This window comes from Impatiens glandulifera, chromosome 9 (genome assembly GCF_907164915.1).
Source record: "Impatiens glandulifera chromosome 9, dImpGla2.1, whole genome shotgun sequence".
NCBI classification, from domain to species: domain Eukaryota; kingdom Viridiplantae; phylum Streptophyta; class Magnoliopsida; order Ericales; family Balsaminaceae; genus Impatiens; species Impatiens glandulifera.
The window spans coordinates 33,748,954-33,769,281 of record NC_061870.1 but is presented as its reverse complement, the minus strand read 5'-3'; the positions used below and the strand labels follow the sequence as shown (position 1 = coordinate 33,769,281).

Below are 20,328 nucleotides of genomic sequence, written 5' to 3'. Positions count from 1 at the left end.
TTACCCATAAACTTAAAAATGATATACTTATGTTTTTAACTTACAACCTAACCAAAAAATCTTTGACTAAATGTGATAATTTAGGATTGATTATATTAATTTAAAATAACCAGCTTATGTAATTTTAACGTCATAATAATGAAATGACGTCTGACAGCGACGAAGCTATGGCAAAATAAAAAGAAAGAAAACAAAAGAAAAGGGTTTAAAATGAATGACTTCACACAAGGAGGAAGAAGAAGACCCGTTGCCGTCAAGGAATTTGCTGTATATTCCTTCCTCCGTGTATCGTGTATTTATGGTTTTCTTTTCTACTTATATATATTTATACACCAATAAGTCGCCACATTTCCTGGTTTCTCTCTTCCTTAACCGCGTACGTAATCTTCAAAACTCCTCCAAAACCCACCTCCTTCCTTCCTTCCTTCTTTCCCACATCACCGCCATGGAAGGATCATCTTCCAATATCATTGAAGAATTAGAAGAAGATGATTTCGTTAATCACCTTCCTCCAGGATACAGATTCCATCCAACCGACGATGAAATCATCAACTATTATCTCACTCACAAAATCACCAACCCTTCTTTCATCGCAAGAGCTATAGCTGAAGTTGATCTCAACAAGTGCGAGCCTTGGGATTTGCCCGGTATCTATTTTCATAATATAGATTATGGGTTTTTGTTTTTTTAAATTATTTTTCACTCTTGATCTTGATTTATTAATTATGAATATTTTCAGAAAAAGCCAAGATGGGTGAGAAGGAATGGTATTTCTTTTGCCAAAGGGATAGAAAATATCCGACTGGGATGAGGACTAATAGAGCGACCGAAGCTGGTTATTGGAAGGCCACCGGCAAAGATAAGGAGATTTATAATGAAAACAAAGAGGGCAATAGTAATATTGGAATGAAGAAAACCCTTGTTTTCTATCAAGGAAGAGCTCCCAAAGGAGCAAAGACCAATTGGGTCATGCATGAGTATAGACTTGAGACCAAATTATATCATCATGATCATCACAAGCCCCACAAGGTACCTATTTTATGTCATTTTTATCCTTTTTTATCAATAATTATATTACATTCATGTGATGATTTGCCATAATTGAAACAAATTTATTAACATGTGTGATCATATATATATATATATATATTTTTATTTTCTTCAAAACCAAATTAAATGTGCCATGTTTATTTAAAAACACATTGTCGTCATGTTATATTACGTTTAAAAAACAAATTTATTGAATGTGAAGAGGGTATAGATTAATCTATTTTTTGTATGTTTCTATAACCGTTTTCTATAAAACGTTAATATCGTTACTTGATGTAAAAGAAACAAATTACATAAGATATCATGTATATCAATATTAACCAACTTCTTATTTACAATTTTTTGTTTTGTGAATCAGGAGGAATGGGTGATTTGTAGGGTCTTCTACAAGAGAACATTAATAGGTAAAAGCCCTTACTTAACTTCTAGTCAAGACGAAGATGATCATAAAGTCAATTTTAACGATGTATTATTGGATTTTCCAACCCTACCTCCTCTTGTTAATCCTAACAAGGAGTCGACAAACAACGAAAACCTTAATATCTTCGGCAATACATCTAGCTTCGCAGGCATCGATCATTCTCCTCTTTCCATGGACCACTTAATGTTCAATCAACACCAATTGAACCAATATCAGCTACCAATTACACCCGATCCAGTACTGTTTCACGATGCCTATGAATCATCACGATTAACGATACGATCGGGTCATCTAGCAGCAGCTCGATCTAGCTTGACTTATGTAGGTGACATTAACGTCAAGAGAGAAAGTACATCATTGTATAATGGTATTAACTACAACAACGATTCATTGGCGGTCAGTGGTACGATTTCAGATTTAGAGTTGGACATGTTATGGAACTCATCCAATTATTAGCTAGTACCAAAAGATGAATTTCTAGCTAGTGGTTTGAGTGGGTTATGAAATATTAATGGTTGATAATTAGATTAATATAATTAGAATACCATATTGTAGATACATTGTAATAACTATCATTCATTTTTAGTTGTAATATTGATACAATTATTATGCAAACCTAATGTGTTTAAGATGTTTAGGGTGTACATAATATTTTTTAAAGTTTAAGAATTTATTTAATTGTAGCATATTTGAGCTATTTAGTTTATTAAGTTAGAAAGTTGATGATTAATGTTTACGAGGTTTAAAATAAAGTTTTTTTTAGTTTAACATTGTCTCACTATTTTATCATCACATCATTTAATTCAATAATTAAAATATTATATATTATTATTTTTATTTTTTTTAATATATATCAATATCTTTAAAATTTTTTTTTATTAAAAATAATTATCAATTTTTCAAAATTATTAATAATCATTATTTTTTTTTCTTCCTCTATATTATTAAAACCTATATCCGAACACAACACGCTCTAAATGTGAAAATATAGCAGTTTGGACAATTTTATTTTTAAACAATTTTAGTTATTTTTTTAAAACGTAAAAATATTCAAAATATGCTATTACCTATTGACGAGCTTGAGAAAATAAATATTAATAAAAAAAAATGAGTTATAAAATTTCAAACCGGTCAATATTTCATAAAATTTCAAACTGTAAACAAAAAAAATAAAAAGAAAGAGCTCTAAAATAATCCTAAAACTTATTTTTACATTTAAATGGATCTTGTCTCTATACAAATTATTTTAGTCTAATTTTTATCGATTTGACTGGCACAGTATTTCAAACAAAAAGCATCCTCGTTAATTACTATGTTTTTTTTAATGAATTTTTAAATATTAAATATGTTACTAATGACTAAAATGTGAAATAAATACATTTTAATTTATAAAGTTTTGGAGGGAATGGTTAAACAAATTTATTTATATATAGAGAAGAGATGAATACAAACCCATGAAGAAGAGTCAAAGAATCAAATATTGATATCTTCTTGTTCGTCAATCAGAGCACCAAACCCTAAATTCGATCTGATTCCTTCAGGCACACACACACCTTCATGTTCTATAAGTGCACAAGTACGTATATAATCACTTTTATTTTCTCTCTCTTTTTCATTCTCTTTTATTTGTATCTGTAATTGTTTGAATTGCTTGATTCCATCTCCATTTCATAGACCCGCTTTACATGAATAGAGTTAATTCATTCTGAATCTATCACGGCGAGCAGATTTAAATTATTTGTTATTGAATATTGTGTTAATCTGATTAAGGATAATTTTCTTTTTGCATAATGATTAATTGATGATTCTGTGAATAAAACTGTGACTATTTTCTTTGCAATACCAAAGCTTCTTGATGGAGTAATGATGATAGGGATCCCTTGAGATGAATAACTAGCCAATTGTGTTCATGTTGTACAGGGATATTTATGCCAAGATCGGAGGTAGGAGAGGTGAAATCTCACTATCCAATTAGACCAGAATGCCAAGCGGATGCTCCGAAAACCAGATTCAAACCTAGAGTGAGCATGCATTTTTTCTTTCTTCAATCATTTTCTGGTCCTTTTGGTTAATTTCTCGTTTTATCTTTCAGAATGGGTAGAGAGTGCATATGATGTCATTTATGTGTGTGCCATAGTGATTTGCTGTTTATCACCAATGGTGCTAGGTTACTTTACGTGCTTAAATTTACATCTTTGGTCACAGGCAAGGAAAACTCTTAGCCCAAGAAGATGGCAGGCAGCATTCACTGAAGATGGTCACCTAGACATTGCAGGTGTGCTGAAGAGGATTCAAAGAGGGGTAACGATCAAATCTTTTTCTGTTATGTGTGTAGTTTTTATACAGTATTCACATAAAAGTTCGATTTATGTGAATATAATTTTACTCTCTTCCTTCTTAAGTTTCTATTTGTAAGATTCATTAAGTAAATATTTTGATACTAATCCTAATACAGAAGATGACTATAAAAGATAATGGGAATGCATAGTGAGCCATTAGCCATATTATAGAACAAAAGCAATAAGTGAATGACTGACATTCCATAATATGCTAATTAGTTAGCATGTTATGTGCTCCTTGTTTACTGAGCATGTCCTTCCTCTGAACTGCTACAGGAGGAACAAACCCCAAGAATCTCCTTTCTTTATAACTGAAGTTTCTTCAAAATAATCTCAAGATATAAAGTATGCATTGGTATAGTCAACGTATACACCATTACACAGAAGAGATTGCTTCAAGCATTCAAGAGGCCTTCAAGAGACTGCTTCAAGCATTTAGTTATATTCTCAAATAATTATTGAAGCATCAAATGCTTCAATGAATTGAGTGCCATCAATCATATACCATTAATTATTTAACGTTCCAGTCTTGATGGGGTTGGATTTCTGAACCTGAGTATTTTTTTAATAAATTCTGACATGTGGAGACAAACTTTATACATAGCCCGGTCCTTCCCACCCTACACACAAAAAACTACCGCATTGGAAATATTTGTTATGTAAGGGTATTTGGTTCTTACATTTATTTGCTTATCTTCAAGCTGGAATTTTACATCAGCATAATCTTCCACTCTTTATACTGATGAAAGTGTAAGGATAAACTAGTTATTTTCCCTTTCTTAGTAGCAACAGTGCCACCTTGATGGATTTATTTTATTCCCAGGATAATTGGTGTATGATCCAAGTAAATTGATGTTCCCATATGTTTGCATTGATAGAGATAATAATGACTGCTAAAAGATGCATATTTTGTTTGCTCTTTATTTAGGAAACTCTATGTCCAGAAGTCCCATCTGAGGCTATTGTCCTTAGTTGATAGAATATAGCTAATTATGGCTAACAATATTTTGTTTTCTTGGCTTCTATTCGACTCGTCAATTAATTGTTAGAGCCCGGTTTCCGCAATCTGAAAGTACAAACATGATATCAATGACTAATGGTGATTGTTTTTAGTGTGCCTATAACCTATTTGTACCACCCGTGAAACTTATTTAGTTGGAACTATTGAAACCTTAAAATTCATATCCTTGTTGGTGCTAATTGTTTTTACAGGGTATCCATCCATCAATCAGAGGAGAGGTCTGGGAGTTCCTGCTAGGTTGCTATGATCCTAACAGCACTTCCAATGAGCGAAAGGAACTTAGGCAACATAGGAGGTAATATTTATCTCTTTAATAAATTTGAGGGGTTGAGTGTTGCTCAGGTGTGTCAGCAGAAGATCAATGAGTGGGAATGCATTAACCGTGAGAAATGTTGTAGGTTATTGGAGTATAAAGCCTATATGTTCCAATAGCAGATATGTTACGCATTTTTGTATGTTTTTGGTATTGGGCTTTAACTTGGTCTTGATTATTCTAGGTATAGTGTTTGTTGTACCTTGAGGCTGGAAAGTGTGGGTTATCAGGTCAAACTGTGGAATAAGGAAGTCAGGAACTTGGCATAGGAATGATCATTAGTAGGTTCTAGTTGATTTGGTCAGTTCCCTCTTCCACATTCTTGTGAATGAGGCTGTTTTATTAACGTCATCCTTGGGAAAACAGAAATACATAAGAGTACTAGGGACCTTAAAGTATAATTCATGATTGAGAGCTTTTAGGCATGTTTTACAACAAGATATCTTATTTATTCGATGCATCACTTTGATGCCTTTGGAGGTATGCGAAATGAAGTGCGAATAGATATCTCCTATTGTTGAGGTGTAACATTGTTTTATCTACAATTTCTGCATCGTTAAAAATAGACAAGATGCAATGTCTCTGGTGCAAAGCGACCTTACTAACTTCTTACACATCTTTCACTAATTAGGGAGCAGTATGCTGCTTGGAAATCTGAGTGTCAAAAGATGGTTCCTGTTATTGGAAGCGGGAAGATTATTATGGTACCTATAGTTACTGAAGATGGGCAACCTATCAAAGATCCTTCAATAAACGGTGGTTTAGCAATCAATGGTGGAGTCATCCCAAGTAGTGCAGCCTTAGACAAGAAAATGACTCGGTGGAAGCTGAGCTTGCCTCAAATTGGTTTGTCATTGGTGCATAATCATTCTCTAACGAAATAGCTCAGTTTCTTCTGGAACTTTCTTATTACAATGATTAATCCGCATTTTGTGTGTTATTATTTTGCTTCTCCTCTTGCTTCTTTAGTTCCATTATTTAACAATTCAAGTTAATGATGGGTCTAAAGGCAAATTGCATATAATCATGTATTTGAAACTATCTATCCAAAGTATCCACTGCAATGCATAATTTATTTAACCTGTTAAACTGGCGTTAAACTGTAAACAATGAATCTTCAACATAAATACATCCACCTAATCATTTCATCTGCTTCAATGACTACATATATCTGGTTTAAACTGTGGAGAACTAATACTCAAATCTTTGCAGCATATCTCAAATGGAGAATAAAATGGCTTCGGTTTCTCTTTCTTTTGTATGGATATGATTTCTGTGCATCTAAAGTATTTCCTTAACTTCTAATATGTAGGACTGGATGTTGTACGCACTGATGGTGTTCTTGTGTTCTACGAATCTGAAGCTAACCAAGCAAAACTCTGGGATGTTCTTGCTATTTATGCTTGGACTGATAATGATATAGGCTATGTCCAAGGTGGTAAATCTGTTGGACTTTTAACTGCAACTAAAAATCATTTTTTTATGATTGATTGATTGACTCTTTGATATTATCTCTTCTTCTGGAAACAGGAATGAATGATATTTGTTCTGCAATGATCATTCTTTTAGAAAATGAAGCAGATGCTTTTTGGTGCTTTCAACGAGCTATGCGGAAATTGGTAATTTTCCCATTTCTTGCTCTTTGTTTGTATAAGACTTATCTAGAAAAAGTGTCTACTCACCAGGCCTGCTGAAATTTTTTACATGTTTGTACTTGTGTAAGTCAGTTTGATAAGCAACATTTTAATTTCTTTTTTCATCTTTTCATTGCCTGTACTGTGAATTCACAAGCTACAACTTCAGTTGCTGAGAGTGTCCTATTCTTTTCTGATTCCACCCTGTTTACTTTCATCTTTTTGGTCTCGAATTATGTGCTAGTGCACTACCTTGTTGGCTGTTTGTTGTTTAAAATCTCAATCTATTTTTTAAAATTGGTCTGACTTGAACCCATGATCTTACGGATACGAGTTTTTGCAGTCTAGCACTAAGCTAAATGAATCTTCATAACTCAATCTACTTCTTAAAAGAAATGTTTCTAGAATGTATTCGATGCTCTTGATTGGCATGGATCAGGTACTCTTGCTTGTTACATGGGACAATTCATTTTGCTTCAAATGGTTTTACAGTAAAAAGAAATAATGAGCATAACTGTCCACTTTAACTTTTTGAAATAAGGGGAATCTATACTTCAACTATTTAAAGAATCAGTTTCAAAATTTCTTAAATTGGGATATATCTTTTAGATTTGAGACTCATTAACTTTCTTGTCTTTGAGAAAGAGAGAGAATTTCAGGTCTGATGCGAACTCTATGGGAGTGCAAACTCAGTTGCGTGCCCTTTCAGGAATTGTTAGAGTAATTGATCCAAAGCTTCATCAACACCTTGGTATGACACAATTATGTTTTAAATACAGCCTATCCATATATATTGTTTGTGATGATGGCAACATTAGTATATAGAGTTTTTTAGATCATTGTGAGTTTTGACAAACGTAACAACTCTATCACCAATTTGGCAGAGGCACTGGATGCCGGGGAATATCTTTTTGCACTCCGTATGCTGATGGTACTCTTCCGAAGAGAATTCTCATTTGCAGATTCCTTGTACCTTTGGGAAGTAAGAATAACTACTTGTATTCTATTAAATAGGAGGCCTTGAGAGATGCAAGCATTCATGGTTAGGCATTATTATAGGTAATGTGGGCTATGGAGTATAATCCGCAGCTTTTCGCAACATATGAAGGATCAAATGCCGTGGATATTAACACTGCAGACAAGAAGCTGATGAAGCAGTTTGGAAAATTCGAGAGGAACAACCTGAAAACTGGCAAATCGGATCAAAAGAATGCACTCGCTGTTTTTCTTGCTGCAAGTTATCTTGAAAAAAAGCACAAGCAATTACTGAAAAAAGCAAAGGGCCTTGATGACATTGTCACGGTTATCTGCTGAACCCTTTCTTTTGTCTCTATAAGTTATGTTTTGAATCATCATCATCATCATCGTCGATATCCTTACCAGATACTGGCGAATTCAACTTCCAATTCCGACGCGAGAAAGGAACTGAAAAAAGCCCTCAACATCCAGCAGAAATACTTGAAAAAGGTTAGCAATCCGAGTTTATGTTACTGTCTGTTATGCCATATTCAACTATTTAAAATGCTTCAATTCCTTCTGTGCAGACGAAGGCTACTGCCTAGCTCCCCAGTTTGATTGATTCATTTCAAACAGTTTGATTCATTTGTTTTCAATTTGTATCACTTTATGTGTTATTTTTCCAATTATGATCACCTGTTGTATAATATCAGAAACATGAAATTTGTTGAAACCCATTAACAAACTTGAAAAGATATTTCAAAAAATTACAAAATATTCCTGTTAATTTTCTATCCAATTCAAAATAGACAATCACACACACTATAATAAGAACATAAGAAAAACAGACCAAATGAAAAACATTAAGAAGCAAGGCCATTCTTGAATTGCAGCAGATGAAGATGTTCTTAACAAAGTGGAGACAAGAGGAGATTCAAACGTTGTAGGCTTCTTTCTGCATAACCTTAAGTTCATCAAGCTTCCATTAATGGCTCTCTTTTCAACACAGAGCTCTGGGTTTCCCGCCAATTTCAGCTTCTTCCCCATTTTGTTAACAAATTGGGCTCCAAATGGTAAACTCCCACTAAGCCTGTTATTCTCCAGATTGATCTCGTACACATTTTCCAAGGCCCCAAATTCTTCAGGTATTGGGCCTTCCAAATTATTATTATCCAGCCCAATATAACTCACCTTCTTTAAAGCCAAGCCCATCGAAGGAGGAATATTCCCAATAAGCCCATTACCGGAAAGTCCTATTCCGATTATACCCTTCAGATTTTCCCAAATTTCCGGAATATGTCCTCCGAGTAAGTTTCCATTCAGATAAACCTCTCTCAGGCTGGTCATGCCGGAAAAGAACGCCGGAATACCGGAGTTGGTGAATACGTTATAACTCAAATCTAGAAACTCCAAATCCTTCATTGCTTTTAGGGTTTCTGGTATTTCACCGGAAAAACGATTGTAACTCAGGTCAAGTTTTAGAAGACCCGTCAATCCTCCCGTTGATTTTGGAAGATTTCCCTCCAACCCGTTTTGACTGAGATCAAGAATCTTCAACTTGTTCATATTTCCAAATATCTCCGGCGGCAGTTCACCGGTGAATTGGTTTCTCGATAAGGTGATCTCTTCAGCGTTATCCAAATCGCCAAACGCAGATTTGATCTCGCCGGAGACATTACTCCCGGTCAATATGAACCTTATTAAGTTCATGTTACTGATTTTTCCGGTAATGGAACCGACTAGAGACGGGTTATCGATGAAGACAAGATGTTGGATGGAGATATTGAGTGGAGAGAAATTAGGAAAAGTGACCGGAGTTCCGGTGAAGCATTTGTAGAAGAAGAGTTTTCGGAGATGGGTTAGAGGAGTTAGATGATGTGGGTTAATGGTGGAGTTTGGTGTGCAGAAAGGGTTGGAGGAGTAATCGGAGACGAAGCCGAAACTGAGTTCCGTAATGTGAACGGAATAATCTCCGGTGGGTTCTTCGAAGAGTTCGCAGACGATTCCGTGAGGAGATGAGGAACAGAGGTCGTCGGGAAAAAGAAGACGCCATTGGAAGGCGGCGTTGATGGATTCTAGAAGTTTGTAGACGGCTTGTTGCTCGTTAGAGGAGAGAGTGGGTTGAGCGGTGGATGTGGGGAGAAGGAAAACAGAGAGAAAGAAAGCTATGGAAATTGATAAAGCCATTGAAGAAGAAAGACAAATGGGAAGAGGAATGGAAGGAATCCTTGACTTTTATAGAAACAATATTGGAACGAAATGAGAGAGAGAGAGACAAAATAAAAATAAAAAAGTGTTTTTAATTTGTACAAACATTTATGTGTTTAGAAAAATGAAAGTAAGAAATATAAGATAATTTAGTTTAAAAAAAATTAGGGTGAGAAGTGAAAATAAATTGTGATTGAGTATAAGCTTAAATAATCTTGAACAAATAAAAAAAAATGATCAACAAATAAAAATAAATAAATAAATTTGTGGCCACATGGTTAAGTAAATAAGATGTAACGCACAACTTCTCACATGATAAGCTCTAACCTATAAACTCTCACAGAGTTAGAGATATTCATCTCTTATTGTCGATAGGTTAAAATAAAGATTTGAGTTCAACAATATATTGCATTTGATTGAGATGATAAAATAAGTGTTCAGCCGTTTTAACCGATCCGTATTAATATTAATTGGACAACTATATAGAACACTAAAAATGACTAGATATTTCATAGTGAATTGAAAATAAAAATATTAAGTTAAACTAAAAAATAAAATACAAACTCTATATTTTATTTTTCAAAATCCTTGCTAAAGCTCATATTCCTACAAACAAACCAACAAGCTATTGGTTTAGTTCGGTTTTCGATTATTTTGAATAGTTCTAGTTGGACGTTTAGTAACTACGTAAAATTTATAATTAAACACATTTTTGCATTTAATCATAATTTTTTTTTTCTCCTCTAACCGGATAAACTAGAACGAATAATTTGAGTATAAATTGAATCCTACAAAATGTATACTTAATGGGAATAAAGTCACTGAATCAAACATACCCATACAATACCTTGGATTAATAATTGAAGACAGTTTGAATAGAATGAATGATTAAACAAAATGAGAGTAGCCAATAATAATAATAATAATAATGTGTTATTGAGTAGTAAATGCAAAAGGTGGATATGAATAAAAGCGGAAAAAGGAAGAAAGAAAGCTGCAAATAGTAAAGATTACGGCGATGCCGACAGAGTCCCGGCGGCAGCAGCCGACTTGTCTCGGCGAAAGCGACTGGATAATTGAGGCTGCGACAAAATAAGCATCTGATAACCGCCACGTGTTGACGTAGGAGTGGAGGAAAACGATACGTACGGAAGATCGTTTTCTTGAAAAGACAGAGCATGCGAATTCCGTTTTCTTGTCGTGCTTCCCTCCCTTCTTTTTCTTTTTCTCTTTCCTTTTTTAGTCCTCTTATTTTCTCTTAATTATTTCATTCTTTTTTACTATTTATCATTGTCTTCTTGTGATGTGTTTCTTCGTAGCAGACAAGCAAAATTCCCACTGACAACTTAACCATTGGAATGTAACCAAAAATATTACTACACTTTTGAAATGATAAATAATATGTTCTGATTTTTTTTAAATGATTTTTTTTAATTGACTATGGTTCAAACATCACTATTTTCATGGAGCAAACAGGGAATAATAAATACCTCAAGCATATATATATTAATTCAAGATTTTAAAAAAAAAATTATACCCCCTTTGAGAGAATCAGTTATTTCAGCATTTGCACCAATGCAATGCCAAAGACAAGAATAGGAACAAATGTAATGTCTTTCTTTCTTTCATTCATTTATAAAAATATATGTAAAATGAAGAATTCTCAAACGCGAAAAATGATCAATTTCTTTAACTGGAGGCCGACGCTTTAACTGCTTTCTCCGCTGCATCGTCAAGGTCTTCTGCTGTAATTAGTGTCATCCCACTTTCCTGTAATTTTCATAAATTTACTATTCTCTTCAAAGCAGAAATTGAGAGGGGTTTAGGGTTTACCTTGAGAATTCTCTTTCCTTGATCGACATTAGTGCCTTCAAGACGGACAATTACAGGTACCTTAAGTTGCACCTTAATATTAAACCGCAACAAAAAAAAATATTTGTTGTCAATAATCAATTCACTTCTGAATTCTGATGCAAAATCTGCTTCTTCGCTTTTACCTGCTTAGCAGCATTCACAATACCACTTGCTATCACATCGCATTTCATAATTCCTCCAAATATATTCACCAAAATTGCTTTCACCTTCTCATCCGATGTCAATATTTTAAATGCCTCCACCACCTGTAATACAACAAGAGAATCTACATTTCTTATGTTTTTCAAAACAATCACAATCATGTATAAACAAACTAATCCTTATACCAATTTTGGATCACGAACTTTCAATGGAATCTTGATTTTGACAAAATATCTGTAGTTTTCAAATAGTAAGGAGATCGATCAATCAATCATTACCTGGCCTTCAGAAGCATTCCCTCCAACATCAAGGAAATTGGCAGGAGTTCCCCCATGTAATTTTATTATATCCATTGTAGCCATTGCCAATCCAGCACCGTTAACCATACAACCAATCTCCCCATCCAATCCAATATAATTTAAATCTGCTTCTGCAGCTGTAACCTGTCATAAGTTTAAACCAAAATTAGCTCACATCATAAATACTTACCGCTTTATCCATTTCACTGACAAGTTTATATATCATTAATAAAAGAGAGAAAAGTAGAAGGATGAACCTCACGAGGATCTTCTTGTGTGGGATCGCGTAGAGCAAAGATCTCCTTTTGACGGAAAGCAGCATTATCGTCAAAGTTCATTTTAGCATCAGCAGCTACCAGCTTGTTATCTGAAGTTTCTGCCAAAGGATTTATCTGCCCAAGCATGATACAAGTTATATAATTATTTTTTTTTCCTTTTTAAAAAGAGAGAGATCTAATTATTGAAGTTGAAAAAATACATACTTCCAGCAAAGTGCAGTCGCAAGAACAGAATAGTTTGTATAACTTCTTCACTTGTTCGATTGAATCAGCTCTATCAGCCACCTTGGGAGCCAAACCATCTACAACCTTGGCAGCATCTTCATCTGTAATGCCTTTGAAAACATCAATAGGAACCTGGAAGGGCACACGGTTATTCAAGGTAATAATTAGGGAACTGTTGAAGTCTAATATTGTTGTTGAGAAACCACACACACACAAAAAAAAAAAACAGGGACATGTAATAACCTTAACAATCATATCAGGATATTTCTCAGCAAGGTCCTCAATACTCGTTCCTCCCTTACGACAAGCTATTATAATCTGGAAAGCCAAAAAAAAATACAGAATATGCTATTAACTTTAATGACAAAAAAATCATTAATATATCATATATGATAAAATAAAGCAATGATATGGAAAAATGAACATTCATAAATATGTGCTTTGAGACTTGGTATGCATAATCTGTGAACTGGAGATCATATTCATATAGGACAATTCTTGTAGGTATAGCAAAGTGGTTTCAAGACACACATCTACAGTTTCCAGAGAACATGGTAATCAATCTAATGCATGCAACAAACTTAATACCATAAGTTCCAAGAACATTTATGTCCTCCCTCCTTGTTGCACATCCAAAAGACTCAAATGAATGATTAACCAAAAAGATATAAAGGACTGAAGCAGATAAGCAGGACACTGCAAAAAACATGAAATGCTAAAAACATCAACTTAAGAACAAAGATATAATTAGGTCAACTAAAGCTTCAGTAATGTTAAGTACCATTCACATTCAGCTAACCACAGTTCAGTGACAACTTGTTTAGGAGCTTTTTTCTCAAAAAAAAAAAAGGTTTAAGACTTATATGACCAAAGTGACAAGAAGATATGGCGAATAGTGGAAGAACATACAGGGCCAGCACTTGTCCGATCTAGAGTGATAGCAAAGTACATCTCATTGACCAGCGACAACTTCTCACACAAGTAAACCTGTTTGTATAAAACAAAATCATCAATACTTAGGCAGTAGGAAATTCAATTATATATTCAAAACTATAACAAAATTAAGCTCTGTAACGGATTATTCTAAAGGACAAAAAATAAAACAATAAAATTAAGAGATTCTAACAATCAGCATTAGATGCACAAGCTTCTTCTATGTACTCTTCATGGAATCATTTTACATGAAGGTTTGGGAAAATATTTTACATGAAGGTTTGGCAGAAGGGAAAAGGGGCATTTTACAATAGGAGCTTGGGCTCGATATCAAAGGTTCTCATGTGTTGATTTTATTCTATCAACATCTATTGCTAATATAAGAAACTAGAATTGAAGACAAAGTTAAAAATGAACATTAATGATGCATGGGGAAATGCATATTCACATAATGACAAAGTATGGTCTCCAAAATTATATCTAATCAATAGAAAACAACTTTTTTGAAGCAACAGAGAAAATGAAAAGATAATGCACCTTGCTCACAACTTTCCCCTGAGGTCCAGTTTGTTTAGTTACTAGTATTTTCCCGAGCATCTTTCCTGCATGTAGCATAAATTAGTTTCTAAAATTAAACAAGCAAGTAGACTAAACATTGCAGTCAGTTATATAACTGCTGATGTAGCAAATTATCACTAAGCCAGTTGGTTATTTCCATGTCTACGAAACAAGGTCACTAAGGCTTAACTTCACGAGATGATGAAGCTAATGATATGAAGAAACATATTCACAGACCAAGGTTTTTATGGAGAACAGAGAAAGATCATGCATAATACACAGATGATTCATAGTCTGGCTGGTATATAAATGTATTATCGCCCCCATCAGATAACAGATCAAACTGCAGTATAAAAGAGAGTAGGAAAGCAACCCTCACTTAAGGGATTAAAAATACATATAGTCAGTCATCCATACCAGCAATATCTTCAGCCTGGTCAGCCTTAACTATGTGAACTCCACCCTTAAGACCATTTTGAAAAGTTCCCAAGCCTCTACCGCCAGCAAGAATTTGACTTTTAACAACCAACTACACAAGAATGAGAATCAAGTTAATCATTTTACTTCTTTATGATGCAACTAAAATAAATTTAAATAGAAACTTCACAGTGGTAGGAATAGCTTGCATTAGGTCAAACAATACTCACTACTCAAGGCATTCTTTCTAACTTAAGCTCTCAAAAACTTCAATTTAACAATAGAGACTATGAAAAAACTCTCTAAATTAACTAAACAAATGACGTTTTATCACAATTTTGATTATCAGACACACGAATAAATTACCTCACTCTCATTGGGAAATGAATCCCGAATAGCCTTTTTCAATTCTTCAGCTGACCCAACAGCAAGACCTTTCGGAACATTGATCCCATGTTTACCCATTAATTCGGCTCCCTGTCCACGCAAACATAAAAACAATGTCAATAAATATAGATCAAATCTAGAAATCCCAACTTTGCTAGCTTAGGGTCTCCTCCAAAATGTAGAGCAAAATGCTTAATGTAAACAGAAATCCACAACTGAGATCACTTTTACGAATATGTTATCATCCGTACACTACAATTCATAGAAAGAGATGAAAAAACAGAAAATGAAAACCTGGTACTCGTGGATGTTTAGACGGCGAAGTTGCTGCTGCTGCCATTTTCCGGCGACGGACAGAGACCGAGAAACAAGTTTATTGATCAAACCTCGTACCATATTTCAGATCTTTCAATATATATATATATAAAGATCTTCAGATACAGATGAAATATAAAACGCCGGTAACAAAGACGACAGACCCCCGGAAAAAGAGAATGCCCTAGCCATCTCCAATTTGTTGATTCTTCTAATGAGAATTCTCAACTTGGAAGAAGTTATACTTATCCCTCTATTTCACAAAACTTTTCAAATCAACCCTTTTACTTTTATCATTAAAATAACTGTAATATTTTGTATTCATATTTGAAAAAAAAAATGAAGTTATTCAAACTCAGTTACAATAGCAAAAATATATATATTTATATATTTCTAAACATGCTAAATATTTATAAACTCTACCTCCATTTGTGTACTTTAGCAAGTAAATAAAGAATATCTTAAAAAAAAAAATTAAGAAAGTTTGTATTTTAACACATTATTAAAAAATTATTACTTTAAATAACTCATTCTTTGACCTTGTGTTAAATTGATACATTTCAGAACAATTATTGTTTAATGTGTTTTTTTTTATAAATTATTAGGAAAAAAATCTTATTTGTTGAAGCATAAGGTAAATATAATTGGTATTTTTTTATTAATAATTTAATTAATAAAGTTACTAAATTTTAGAATAAAAATTAATCTAGATTAAATTTAAATAACCCAGCACACCAAATAAGCTAAGAATAAAACTAAATATCTTTCCAAAAACATATATCAATATATAACTTAATGTGAAAACTTGGAAAATTGAAAAAGCTCAATATTATTTAGAGGTATTTAACTAATTTTATTTTTTTTTGTCTCTTAAAGGAAATGACTCAATTTATTCATTGTTTAGTTGATTGAATTGTATTTTTAGCTTATTTTTAACTAATATTTTATTTTATTTTTCAATTGTTTTCTTATTGTTAATATTATCAATTCAAAAAAAAAATTATATTTTTCTTATGTAAATAAAACGACTAATTTGAATAGTAGGAGATAAATGAATTTGTAAGCAAATAATAATTTATATTTGACAATAAAAAAAGGTCATATTACTTTAAAGTCAACTAGAGAATACTAGTCATTAAGATGATATATAAATCACACGTCAAAGGTTGTTGAGGACAACACGAATGAGATTTCGTGCATTACTATGAATAATAAATACACAAAAGATCATTCAACTTTTGTTTCCTCCTATGAATTAACATGCATATTTTTTTTCAAAAAAAAAACTAATATTAATAATAATATTAACCAAGCCCAGCACAGCCCAGATTAGAGCTGTAAAAACCGGGCCAGTTGGGCTGGATTTACTATTCCCGGTAAATGGGCCTCTCCCGATTTAAGCAAATTCGCTATTTCTACATATCTATTATTACATTGAGCTCCTTCATCCTCCGGCGGTCGTGCCGTTGCCGGCGCCGTCACCGCCGCCGACCGAGGCGGCTTCCCGAATAAGGTTCCTTTACTTAAGAACTCATGCGCTAGGTAACCGGCCAGGAGAAGGTTCTTTTGCTCGGGGGCTTTTGCATGAACCGGAGAAAATGAACCGGGTCTACGGAATAACGGTTTAGCTAAATTTGCATTAAATCTTTCACCTTCTCTCTCCTTGCGTTTCTTGGCGGGGCCCACAATGCTTGGAATCTGGTATCTACGGTTTTGGTTGATCATGGCTGGACTACTGATGCATGCCACGTCAGATATATGACGTTTAAGGGTTAATCGGTAATAATGGAAAGTATTTAAGTGCTAAAATATAGATTTAATTCAAAAAAGAAAATAAATAAATTAATAAATCGGAAAAAGAGGCGGCTTTGGGCCTTCGGATCTCAGCCGGTTTGACAGTTGACGGCGGCGGAGATATTTAGAGAGAGAGAAAGAAAACGAGAGAGAAGATGTATTGTGAATGGAGGGGTGTGAGTTGTTTATAAAAGAATATAGATAAATTAATACCCATGAATTTGGAAGAAATTACGGGATGAACCAAGCGCCACGTGTTCCCATCTCTAAAATCTAAAAATAAATTAAAAAAAAGTGTAGTGGGACCATTTTATTATTATTTTCTTCCTTGCATTTATTATTGGTTTGTTGAGATTAATTTTTTTGTTTTAAAATTAATTTAGAGGAAATTTATAGCAATGGACACTAATTTGTAACGTAAAAAACAATTTTATATATTTATATAGTGAAAGAGATTAATTTTATATATTTATATAGTGAAAGAGATTAATTTTATATATTTTATGGACAAAATTAATTAATGAATTAATATTTTTTTTAGTTAATATTCTTAAAATACTACCCTATATAAAATACTTATAAATATTTTACCTAAAGAATTCAAAAAACACCTTTTTATTATATAGTAAAAAAATATATCACCCATCAAAATTATTAATTTATTTGAATTTAAATATAAGAAAATATTCAATAATTTAATTTAAATAATCCACTTTTCAAGCACAAAGTTTTAAATTTAAACTTTCTCAAATAATGAAAATCAAACACTACTTTACTACTTAATATATTATTGATTATTATATGTTTCAAAATATTAATAATTTTTATATTTTGATAATTTATCTACAATCACTTTATATTAACTTTTTCCTTTTTAAATATTTGAAGATCAAATAAGACCTAACTTTTGAAAAAAAAAAATTCAATAAAAATATTAAATCAAACACACTATAAAACTTTCCATATGTGATCTACTTTATTTGGATTTAATATATCACATTATGTATAAAATAATTCTAATAATCAATTAAAATATTAAACTATTTTAGTATTTATAAAAAATTAAATATTAAAATAATTTAATAAAAATAACCAAATAAACTGTTTTATTTTAACTCAAGTAAAAATGATTTTTTAAGCCACAAACCATCAATTTATTTTTTCAAATAACCCTATATCACACGAGCCCTAACTTTATGATTATCTCTTGTTATATAAATTCAAATCTAACTATATTTTTCTACCACCCGAAATTGATCATAAACAAAATTTTTGTATCATAAATATATTTGTCAATTGAATTTATTTAATTCTAACACATTTTTTTACCAAATAAAAATAATCTATATTTGAATTATAACTTTATTGATTTTCCATTTAATATATATATATGATCATCGTCAATTTGGGAAAAAAATAATTAGATATTTTTCTAAATTTGTCGATATGGACTTTTTTTAAAAGTCATTTAAATTTTGAAAAACAAAACTAAATATATTACTACCAAAACTCACAGTTATAAAAATCATTAAATTAGATTACGTTAGAGAATGAAACTCTCATATATATATATATTTTTTTTGTTATACCGGGATTAGATTGAACCTATAACCAAATATACACTAAATCTTTTGTATCAAATTCTTTGAAGTCTTGTTTGGAATTCAAATTTGGTTAGAATTATATTTATTCTGATATTCATAAATTGTGGGAGAAATGTGTTCTTTTGTCTGAAAACCAAACAATAGCAAGTGGGATTGTGGTGTTTTATTTGGCAGCCAAACTTATTTATATTATATTTTTGTTTTAAAACAATGATAATAATAATAATAATAAATGGGTGAAAATGATCAAATACAAGATAAAAAAAAATTTAGTACAAAGTTTTAAATAATTCAAGACGTTTATAATAAAAAAAACTTTAGACCATTAGAGTTAAATTTGGTCAATTTATTTTATTTGAACCGTTACTACTTTATGCAAGAATAACAGTCGAGTCTTTATAAATTATTAAATTAGCTAAAATAATTAAATTAGCTAAAATATTAAACTTTTAGAATTTTACATAAATATAGTTTAAAAAAAATATGTGGCATGAAAATAAAAATAAATAAGCTTTCCCTTGAATAAGAAATGGCAGCCAATTCAACATTATATACACATTTTTTTTTATAATTCATTGCAGTTATTGATTATTTTTTTAATGGATTTAATCTTCACCATTTTTATAATCCTCACTTTAAATACTTGTTTGTTCTCAATAGTATCAAATTTACACACTCTGATATTAAAAAAAAACAAATTGATAAAAAGTTTTAATTTTATGTTTACCTTATAATATATTCATTATTAAAAGAAAGAACTGGAAAAATAAGGGGTGGATATGAGAAACAATATGCAAAACATATATATATATATATATATGTTAAACAATACAAACAAAATAAGAAAAAGTTATATAGATTCAATAGTCATTGCATTCTTCCCATCACTCTAAAGAAGACGTATCATTTCATTTAAAAAAAAAAGAAAAAGAAGCCAATGCAAATCATTATCGTCCCCCCGGATGATAAAGACTAATGTTATGCTAAAATGATGAAAATATAAAGCTTGAGATTATACATATAAAAAGGTCTATAAAAAGGCCTATACCGAGAACATCAACTCTCGAAAAATAATATATTGAGATTATACATGTAAAAAGACCTGCACTGAAAACATCAACTCTCGAAAGATAATATATTCAGATTATACATCTAAAAAGGCCTACACTGAGAATATCAACTCTCGAAAGATAATATATTCAGATTATACATCTAAAAAGGCCTACACTGAAAACATAAACTCTCCAAACATAATATATTATTGAATGAAACAACTTTTACTTTTGTTGTTGATCACCACCATCACATTATACCATTTAAGAAGCACTTTTTTGGTTATGCTTGTCCTAAAAAATGTACAAGTTATGTTCTAAAACATTGTAGAATGTAAATCAATATTTGATGAGATACTCTAACAAAACAAAAAAGTGTTTACAAGGAAATTTAAATCTTCGAGACACATCTTAAACTTAAAAAAGTGTTTTAAAATGGGCTCATCAAATAGTCTTATTCTCAAGAACAAAACTGTGATGACAAATACAAAAGACAAGAAAATCATG

General features: G+C 31.9%; 5 protein-coding genes across 5 annotated transcripts; 2 read left to right on the top strand and 3 right to left on the bottom strand.

Moving 5' to 3' along the window:
* Window positions 1-253: 253 nt before the first annotated feature.
* Window positions 254-2,103, top strand: LOC124916632 (NAC domain-containing protein 87-like). The gene is made up of 3 exons (XM_047457375.1): window positions 254-647; window positions 740-1,029; window positions 1,409-2,103. The coding sequence occupies exons 1-3, from the start codon at window positions 299-301 to the stop codon at window positions 1,925-1,927; spliced, it is 1,158 nt and encodes a 385-aa protein (XP_047313331.1). The 5' UTR covers window positions 254-298; the 3' UTR covers window positions 1,928-2,103.
* Window positions 2,104-2,889: 786 nt separating this feature from the next.
* On the top strand, window positions 2,890-8,462 carry LOC124916631 (TBC1 domain family member 15). Its single transcript, XM_047457374.1, has 12 exons — window positions 2,890-3,047; window positions 3,392-3,492; window positions 3,677-3,772; window positions 5,023-5,126; window positions 5,776-5,990; window positions 6,457-6,579; window positions 6,675-6,763; window positions 7,424-7,529; window positions 7,663-7,760; window positions 7,838-8,080; window positions 8,162-8,245; window positions 8,323-8,462. The coding sequence occupies exons 1-12, from the start codon at window positions 3,029-3,031 to the stop codon at window positions 8,338-8,340; spliced, it is 1,296 nt and encodes a 431-aa protein (XP_047313330.1). The 5' UTR covers window positions 2,890-3,028; the 3' UTR covers window positions 8,341-8,462.
* Window positions 8,463-8,557: 95 nt separating this feature from the next.
* LOC124916308 (piriformospora indica-insensitive protein 2) lies at window positions 8,558-9,922 on the bottom strand. The gene has a single exon (XM_047457033.1). The coding sequence runs from the start codon at window positions 9,920-9,922 to the stop codon at window positions 8,558-8,560; it is 1,365 nt and encodes a 454-aa protein (XP_047312989.1).
* Window positions 9,923-11,470: 1,548 nt separating this feature from the next.
* On the bottom strand, window positions 11,471-15,553 carry LOC124914492 (succinate--CoA ligase [ADP-forming] subunit beta, mitochondrial-like). Its single transcript, XM_047455051.1, has 12 exons — window positions 15,351-15,553; window positions 15,036-15,146; window positions 14,670-14,781; window positions 14,232-14,296; window positions 13,671-13,748; window positions 13,005-13,079; window positions 12,741-12,893; window positions 12,516-12,650; window positions 12,238-12,402; window positions 11,941-12,063; window positions 11,777-11,848; window positions 11,471-11,713 (listed from the first exon to the last, which is right to left on the bottom strand). The coding sequence occupies exons 1-12, from the start codon at window positions 15,450-15,452 to the stop codon at window positions 11,633-11,635; spliced, it is 1,272 nt and encodes a 423-aa protein (XP_047311007.1). The 5' UTR covers window positions 15,453-15,553; the 3' UTR covers window positions 11,471-11,632.
* Window positions 15,554-16,490: 937 nt separating this feature from the next.
* LOC124916467 lies at window positions 16,491-17,308 on the bottom strand. Its single transcript, XM_047457180.1, has one exon. It carries the CDS (start codon window positions 17,094-17,096, stop codon window positions 16,701-16,703), a length of 396 nt encoding a protein of 131 aa, XP_047313136.1. The 5' UTR covers window positions 17,097-17,308; the 3' UTR covers window positions 16,491-16,700.
* Between the last annotated feature and the right edge of the window lie 3,020 nt (window positions 17,309-20,328).

What these genes read in the sequence shown, in the direction of transcription:
- LOC124914492 (XM_047455051.1), bottom strand. Translation starts at nt 15,452, where the DNA reads ATGGTACGAGGTTTGATCAATAAACTTGTTTCTCGGTCTCTGTCCGTC. An exon ending in CACAAGAAGATCCTCGTGAG is followed by an intron (nt 12,403 to 12,515) that starts GTTCATCCTTCT and finishes AACTTATGACAG; the next exon opens with GTTACAGCTGCAGAAGCAGA. An exon ending in AAGGAAAGAGAATTCTCAAG is followed by an intron (nt 11,714 to 11,776) that starts GTAAACCCTAAA and finishes TGAAAATTACAG; the next exon opens with GAAAGTGGGATGACACTAAT.
- LOC124916467 (XM_047457180.1), bottom strand. Translation starts at nt 17,096, where the DNA reads ATGATCAACCAAAACCGTAGATACCAGATTCCAAGCATTGTGGGCCCC.
- LOC124916631 (XM_047457374.1), top strand. An exon ending in AAACCAGATTCAAACCTAGA is followed by an intron (nt 3,493 to 3,676) that starts GTGAGCATGCAT and finishes CTTTGGTCACAG; the next exon opens with GCAAGGAAAACTCTTAGCCC. An exon ending in ATTCCTTGTACCTTTGGGAA is followed by an intron (nt 7,761 to 7,837) that starts GTAAGAATAACT and finishes GCATTATTATAG; the next exon opens with GTAATGTGGGCTATGGAGTA.
- LOC124916308 (XM_047457033.1), bottom strand. Translation starts at nt 9,922, where the DNA reads ATGGCTTTATCAATTTCCATAGCTTTCTTTCTCTCTGTTTTCCTTCTC.
- LOC124916632 (XM_047457375.1), top strand. Translation starts at nt 299, where the DNA reads ATGGTTTTCTTTTCTACTTATATATATTTATACACCAATAAGTCGCCA. An exon ending in CGAGCCTTGGGATTTGCCCG is followed by an intron (nt 648 to 739) that starts GTATCTATTTTC and finishes GAATATTTTCAG; the next exon opens with AAAAAGCCAAGATGGGTGAG. An exon ending in ATCATCACAAGCCCCACAAG is followed by an intron (nt 1,030 to 1,408) that starts GTACCTATTTTA and finishes TTTGTGAATCAG; the next exon opens with GAGGAATGGGTGATTTGTAG.